Genomic DNA, 8,004 nt, shown 5'->3' with positions numbered 1-8,004 from the left:
GGAGCAAGAGGCGGCCATTATTACCTTATGTTATAATTAGATTAAATATATATACTGTATATGTGTGTGTGTTTGGGGGTAGAGGATAGCATGCAGGGCTTGGATGTATTTGGCATAACTATTTATATTTAATACCTCAAATGTTCTATGTTTTTTAATGAAAATAAAGCCTAAATATAACGTGTTTGTTTTGATTATAGCAGATATGCGCAATGGAGATACTTGTGCGCATACCTTTTGAGATCAATATGTGGTCCATTAGTGAATATAAAGGAACATGTTTGCACTTGAGAGAGAGAGATATATATATGTATTCATATCGATGTGCATATAGTGTCATATTCATATAATTAGTTGCATGTTTCTCCAGTGTTGCTGTACATCTTTTACCTGTGACGTCACTGGGACACAACTAGCTATTGGATTGTGTATCCTTTTATAATAAACTCCTTTTTTATGTTAGATAATAAAACTAACTTTCTTTTTATGTTTTCCCCGTCTGAAGTTGTTCACCAATCAGTTCACAAACAACCACGTGAAGCCTCGGTAACAAAGGCTCGCTATAACCTCATACCCGCCACTTCAGTGTCCTCATTATTCGGAGGAATTAGCCGGAACATTTGGACTAATTACCGCTAATTGGCCATAATAGCCGTGCGCCGGAACAGGGGGAAAGGTACTGATTTAGATGATTAAGAATATCTTGTGAAATTCCTTAATTAAGGCATATGGCATAAGCAAGATTTAGCTTGGATGCAGAAACATGCTGTCATTTTAATTGCTGCATGAGATGAGGGAATTACGCGGTTATCATCCGGGCCATGCATTTCCACTGTAATATTTAGCCTCGGACTATATGATAATATTGCTTCATTAAGGATAATTGTGCACCTCTGTGCAGCGCTGCAGATAGTACACATGCTATCCTGCAGTATAGTGTGCAGGTGGCCGTGAAACATGCATGAAACTGTGGCCAATGATCCGCGTGACACACTGTCAGTGAGCTGCGCGTCACCGCGGCACTGTGACAGCTGAAGGTGCATCCACATTCCTTTGAGTTTTAAAAGACCATTTTTATGTCATTAATGGTTTGAAAAGTCTATAAATGAAACAAGGGACGTGTGTTTAGTGTCAAGATGGAATAAAATAAAGTGATCAAGACGCTTCACGTTATTTTGTCTGCCGCCAGAAGACGCTGTGTGTCTTTAATTCCTTCAAGGAGACGTCGGCTCGAGCTGCAGGAGCAGACTTTTTCTGTCAGGAGCTGCTGCTGCTGCTGCTGCTACTGCTGCTGCTGCTGCTGCTGCGGGACCGACGGTACATCGAGACCTCCACAAACCCTAAATCTATTACTACTAATAATAACTTTTTGTTTTGGTTCGTTGTGCCGTAGCCACGCTGCGCTATGATCCTGACATCAGCTGATTGTGTAAGTTAGAAGTTATTGTGTCCATTTTTTGTATTCCTTCACTGCTTATTTTCTAACGTGGGATGTTTAACATGTTGTTCCTAAAATGCAGCAGGAAGGATACACTGATATAACCGAATAATGTTAATAATAACTTGAATTATACTTAATTGCTTTACGTTAAAATATTGACAAATGATGTGTTGAAAATAATCTTTAAAACGAAGGAAAACTAATAGAAATGAGCATTTCAATATAAACGGAAGAAGAAGACGAAACAACTGCTATAAGAGAAACTCAGGTTTGATTATAATAAATTTAAAAAAAACAATAATAATATTATAAAGTTAAAGCTCAAAATTCCAGAAAAATAAGAATGGCAGAAAAGTCCTCGTGCGTAAAAGTGCACTTTGGCTCAGAAGCGCAGCCTCAGAATACAATATGTCTTGACTTCAAAGCTGGTTGGATGAAGCCAAAAACCTCTTCCTGTGCTCCATGTGTAAAATTTTAGAAATGAGATATGATTGAGCCAAACAGTTATGGCTCCTTGAGCATTAAGGCGAGACGCCGCTGAGGGGCTCTACCTGGCGCTGTGCTGCAGGAGGAGAGTCCTTGAACGCCGCTAACTTCACACGAAGAGCCTCGCCTCCTCCAGACTCTATTTCGTTTTTATGTGTGTGTGTGTGTGTGTGTGTGTGTGTGTGTTGTTTTCTCCCTGGGTCTTCTCGACGAGTGTGTGCATCTGAATAAAGGTAACACGCTGCTTGCGTCCAATGATATCAAAAGAAGAAGAAGAAGAAAAAACGACGGGGGTTAATCATTGACGCAGCCACTTAACACGCGGATGTGTATTTATTTACTTATCAGTATCAGTCAATTTCCCTCCCCGCAAGTGCACTTTTGCATGTCTGAGTACGATAAGGCATAACACAAACAATCCTGCAATCACTGGAGGCCTCTCGTGGCCATTAAAAGTCAGTAGTTCAACTGAGGAGTGGTTCTCCAACTCTCAAGTCCATATAGGCCTCCTTTCATCAAGAGGCCCTCGTAAACATCACTACAGTTAATAAAGTGTATTGTGGTCAGTGCAGTCCCAAGGTGCACTACTGCACGGTGTGTTTATCAGCAGCAGCAACAAGTCGCAGACCCCCCCCCCCCCCCCCCTACCCTCCTACCCGAGCCGGACAGCGCGCGCGCATGCACGGAAGCGCGCGCTTTGGACGAACATTTATGATCATGTGCGAGCGCGTATGTTATTGTTGGTGGGAGGGGAGAGCACATGTCTTGTAAGTGAAATTGCGCTCGACGGGAAAAAAGGAGGCTATAGAGCTGTGTTGTATTGTCGCCGATGCCCCGCCTCTGATGGTAGCCTTAAACCTGGCAGCCAGCTAAAACAAACCAAAGCCAGCACCGAGCTCCCACTCAATCCAATTAAGGCGGACTTGAGGCGCTCTCTTACGTGTTCATCTAGCGGGATCGACGTTGAGACAACAGGAACCAGAGGGGCTTTGGCCAAAAAAAAAAAAAAAAAGAAGAAGAAGAAGAGAAAAAAATAGAAGAGAAGGAGAGATTGCCTTGCCTTCTAATTTCTCCCTCTCCAGCCACAGAACAATGTCGATGAGCCCTAAGCATACGACTCCTTTTTCTGTTTCCGATATCTTGAGTCCCCTTGAGGAGAGCTATAAGAAAGTAAGTATGGAGAATAACAACTTGGGGGCACCTCTCACTTCTTACCGGCAGCCGCAGGTCTCTCAGGCGGCGATGCAGCAGCACCACATGGGCCATAATGGCACCGTGTCTGCGGCGTACCACATGACGGCGGCAGGTGTGTCCCAGCTGTCGCACTCGGCCATGGGGGGCTACTGTAACGGCAACCTGGGCAACATGGGCGACCTGCCGTCCTACCAGGACGGCATGCGGGGCAGCAGCGCGGCCAGCGGATGGTACGGAGCCAACCCGGACCCGCGCTTCTCCACCAGTGAGTAGCTTGCACCTGTTTCCGGACTCCAGCGGGGAAGTTGTGTGGAGGAAATGCTGGAAAGCGGGCATTTTTATTTATTTATTGGAGTGCATATGTTGTGTTGTAGTGCGTGTTCCTGCGCGCCATAGCGGGCACTATATATATACACATATATACATATATATCACACGCTATGTTTTGATTTTATTATTGGGAGGGCATGCATTTCATCCACGAAAAAAAAGTGCCAAAAAATGTAATTTCATGTTGAATACGTAATCACCTTAAAGCAATAATAATCTGCTGTCAGTCAATTTGAGATCAGAGATTTAGTTGGGACAGTTTGATAATATATTAAATGGACTTTGACACGCATTAGAATTTTTTATTATTATTATTTTACTGTATTGAGTCACGTAATTAAATAACAGGCTTGTAGTTGAATTAATTTCACAGTATAACCACCATTACAAATCCACTAATTTTACCTCTCAAAGCCAATTCTCCATGATGTTTTCTGATTGAAAACTGATTTATTTTGTGCATTATTGTTGCTAAAATCAGCAGTTTTTATAATCTTACAATTATTTTCTTTTTTTCCCCTCTCAGTTTCTCGCTTCATGGGCTCGTCGTCGGGCATGAACATGGGCAGCATGGGCAGCCTCAGCTCCCTGGCGGACGTGGGCAAAGGCATGGGCTCTCTGTCCAGCACCCCGAGGAGAAAGAGACGGGTGCTGTTCTCCCAGGCGCAGGTCTACGAGCTGGAGCGCCGCTTCAAGCAGCAGAAATACCTGTCGGCGCCGGAGAGGGAACACCTGGCAAGTATGATCCACCTCACCCCGACGCAGGTGAAAATCTGGTTTCAGAACCACCGGTATAAGATGAAGCGGCAGGCGAAGGACAAAGTGTCCCAGCAGCAGATGCAGCAGGACAGCGGCTCCTGCCAGCAGCAGCAGCAGCAGCAGCAGCAGCAGCAATCCCCGCGGAGGGTGGCCGTACCGGTGCTGGTGAAGGACGGCAAGCCGTGTCAAGGCAGCGGCCACACGCCCACACCTTCCGCGCAGAGCCTCCACCAGCAAGGGGGCAACGTCATGCTCATGTCCAACAACTCGTCCGGCGGCCTCGGGCAGCACCAGGGCCAGCAGCAGGTGGGCAGCACGGGCCACTCCCCGGACCTGGCGCCGCACTCCTCCAGCCCGCCGTCCCTGCAGAGCCAGGTGGCCGGCCTCTCTCACCTCAACTCCCCCGGCGCAGAGTACGGCTCGGCCCTGCAGTGCTCCGCCCTGTTGTACGGCAGGACGTGGTGACAAGAGGCGCCGGCGGTTTTAAGCGACTCTTATATTTAAAGAACAAAAAAAAACACACACACACACACACAAACAAACAAAAAACAGACATCTTTTTACTGTAAATGTGCGCATCGGGACACGAGGAGAGGGAAAGCGGTGCAGATCTTTCTTGAAATTTCTCCTTTTTCTTTTTGGAAGGAAGTGACTAATATGGAAGGAAGGAGGGGGAGAAGACTTTTGACCAGAAACTGCGGAAGTCTTGGGATTTATTTATGTAAATTATATTGAGACAAAAGACGAATCAGCAGTAGTTCTGGGGAGAGTGAACCCGAGGAGGGAAACTGTTGTACATGGGTGCTGTTAAATCCCCTCTGGCAAACACACATGACTCTGATTTATATAGAATTTAATGTAAGCCGTAGATATAGCTTGTATATTTCTGTAAAAGGTTTGAATTTTAGCTATCTGTTGTACAAAGTTTTTGACGCTATTTGCCGGTTTGTTGTCGTTTCATTGGTATTTGTACGTTTTATTTCTTTGTAACTTATATAGATATTTGACTTACTACAAAACAGTCCTATTAATAAATTATGGAAAACCAGACAGTTAAGCTTTTGTGAAATATGTCCAACATATGCGGAAATATTCCTTTTGGGGGGGAAAGGTCAATAGGGCAACAATTAAACCAGTTATTACTATTATTATTTTTATTACTATTATTATTTGCTCGTTTTTTATGGGCGGTCTTTTTTTTAATCTGATAACTATCAGGCGTGTGAGGGAATGAAACCAGACATCCAGGTTGAGTTTTGGCAATGTGACAGGACACTATATCAACACTCGGGCTCTTATTTTGACACGTCATTTAAACATTTCGCTTTATTATCTTTATATTTCTGCTTTATTCTGTGATAAATCACACCCCCGCGGGCTCCGCCTTATCGTCCCCGGGGCTTGAAGCTCACACCAGCGTGCCCTGCAGAGCAAACGGAGCCTTTTATGAGCTGTTTTCTTTTCTCTCTCTCTGCGTGTTTGAGCGCGTGAGTCACAAAGGTGAGGTCTCTCTGCGGCGAGACTTCAAACGCAACACCCGCAGCTCAAAAAAAAAAAAAGGAGCTTATCGATGACCAAACAGCGCGCGGGTTCTCCTCAAATACCGCGCGAGGCCGAGCTGTATCAGCTGCTTGATCAATGATCAATCACGGACTATTGAAAAAAGGGAGAAAGGGGCTGTTTGTGTCCGGTGTCAATAACAAACCAGCCCCCTAAAAAAAACATTCCTGCTATTAGATTGTATTTTATTTTTTAAGGCTGTTTGAGCTCCTTAAACGGCCGCAATGATGAAAACACACGAGCAGCCTTTTTTCTTTCTCTTCTATCCCCTCTCTAAATTATAGGCTCTGTAAATAAAGCCTATAATAATCATTAGGGACTATTCTCCCGCCGCCTAATAGCGCTATAGGTATTAACAGTAAACAGGGTGGTTGCTCAGCGACGGAGGTAACGACAGGTGATTTTCGATTACGGCAGACAATAAGTTGCTGTCAGTCCAGCGTGGTCTCGGGTCCATATGGCTATAATTTCACATAGTTTTGTGTCTGAGTACGATGCAATGAATTTATATTTATTGACCTTTTTTTTTCCAAACCAAACCAAAAAAAAAAAAAAAGGGTTTCCATCGTTTTATTTAATACGTTTTGAAGCGTGTGTATGTTTTCTAAACGGGCCTGCGTTTACTCCTGGGTGGTTGTTTTTTGGAGATAAATGACACCTTCTTGCTTGAACATGCATGGAACCAATTTCTGTAATCGCGTGAGCTGCTCGTGTCCATGTGGCCTTTCTGAACCTGCATCTGCTTTGTTCCACGATTTCAGCAAAACGACTTGTCCTTTAAGCTTAAAATAGGAATAGAAATAACCCCATAATCGGCTGACCCAACTATTTGTATCATTTCACTCAAAAAAACTGTTACAAAAATGGCCACCATAAGTTTAAGGTGCACGTTTTTACCCCCCAAAAAATAACCCTCTTGCCTCGTTTCTAATACCTGCTTTTTACATTGATCACTGGCTTTATAGTGGGCTTATTATACTACCATCACTATAACATGTTGTAAATATACATTCCGTATATGTTATCCTTATGTTGATATTAAATATGTCCATACCTCTTTTGAAGGAATCTTTTGAAAACCCAACTCAGATCTTTTTGTTCAGCAGCACATGTGATGTTTATATCACATAGCGTCACATTTAGGGCTTATAGGCACGTGAGGTGACTTCATACTTTCAGGTAACTCTCACTTTTATTTCCACATATGTAACTTTAAAAAGAAAAAATATTTTAAAGCACATTTTGGTTGTATAAAAGATGTGATTTCCCACCAAAAAGCAGCCTTTTTTCTAATTGGTGTGTATCCCTTTAAGGCAGCAGCAGCAGCGGGTTTTAGGCCACCAGGCAACAATCCTCCCCAAAAGCCCTTTTGGAGACTTTTAAGTGAAATCTTACCAGCATCAGAAACTATCTTCTTTTGGGTTGTTTTTTTTTTTTTGCAGAGCTGGTTTTGTTCGGTAGAAAAGTGAGAACTTTGGGATTACATTAACATGTCTTTGGCGCGGTGTGTGGTCTTTGTGCGCAGCTTGTAGCTGTTGAGAATGACTTGTTGGAAGCGTGTGTGCTCTCATCGCTCCCTTTTGTAGAAACCCACAGTGCAACTTCCCAAGTCCTCCTGGCTTTATGGTGGGCTGGTCTCCATGAACCCCGAGCAATTAGTCCCTAATCTCAAGGTAATCATATTTGAGTTAGCGACTAGCTGTTGAATTTTATTCGCCTATTTAGCTTCAGCATCACTTTTGGATGATACAGAGCGTGCAGGAATATGAATCAGAGGCTTCTCAAAGGCTGCACTGGGATATCAAACATGTGTGCGTTTTAAAATGGAGGCATGCAATGCATTCTACGAGAGTTGATTTGCATCTTTAGTGGCGTCACAAGGGAAAGAAAAGCACATTATATTGTTTATTAGATTTTAAATTGACGGTGTTTTGCAAACTAAACTCAGTCATAACAAATAATCATGACTTATACTCGTGATTTAATTTTCAAAATCGTATTTTCTTTGAAACAAAAATGATAATTTGTTGGCAGTGTTTTTCTCGTTTTTTAGGTGAATGTTCTAAATTGTTACCTGGTGCAGTTTGTGGGAGTCAGTGAGCGTTTCTCACTCTCAGGATGCTGCATATTTCAATGATTAAAATCACTCGAGGATGGATATTGTTGCAGCGTTGCGCGCGTGCTGTACCGATGATTGGCTCATCCAAAACAGGAGTGAGAGTTTCCAGACTTAA

The 8,004-nt window shown here is 43.4% G+C and overlaps 1 protein-coding gene across 2 annotated transcripts; it reads left to right on the top strand.

Annotated features, from left to right (window-relative positions):
- Positions 1-1,345: 1,345 nt before the first annotated feature.
- nkx2.1 (NK2 homeobox 1) lies at positions 1,346-5,253 on the top strand. 2 transcript variants are annotated; one of them, XM_068580685.1, is made up of 3 exons: positions 1,346-1,429; positions 3,149-3,386; positions 3,978-5,253. In XM_068580685.1, the coding sequence occupies exons 1-3, from the start codon at positions 1,406-1,408 to the stop codon at positions 4,673-4,675; spliced, it is 960 nt and encodes a 319-aa protein (XP_068436786.1). In that variant the 5' UTR covers positions 1,346-1,405; the 3' UTR covers positions 4,676-5,253. The 2 variants fall into 2 exon arrangements, with proteins under 2 accessions (XP_068436786.1, XP_068436785.1); XM_068580684.1 differs by lacking the exon at positions 1,346-1,429 and having other exon boundaries at positions 2,917-3,386.
- The last annotated feature ends 2,751 nt before the right edge of the window (positions 5,254-8,004 follow it).

Source organism: Clinocottus analis, unplaced genomic scaffold (assembly GCF_023055335.1).
Source record: "Clinocottus analis isolate CAN_PGR_092001 unplaced genomic scaffold, fCliAna1.0.p SCAF_17, whole genome shotgun sequence".
NCBI lineage: Eukaryota > Metazoa > Chordata > Actinopteri > Perciformes > Cottidae > Clinocottus > Clinocottus analis.
The sequence above is the reverse complement of the archived record's forward strand: the minus strand, read 5'-3'. Positions and strand labels throughout refer to the sequence as shown.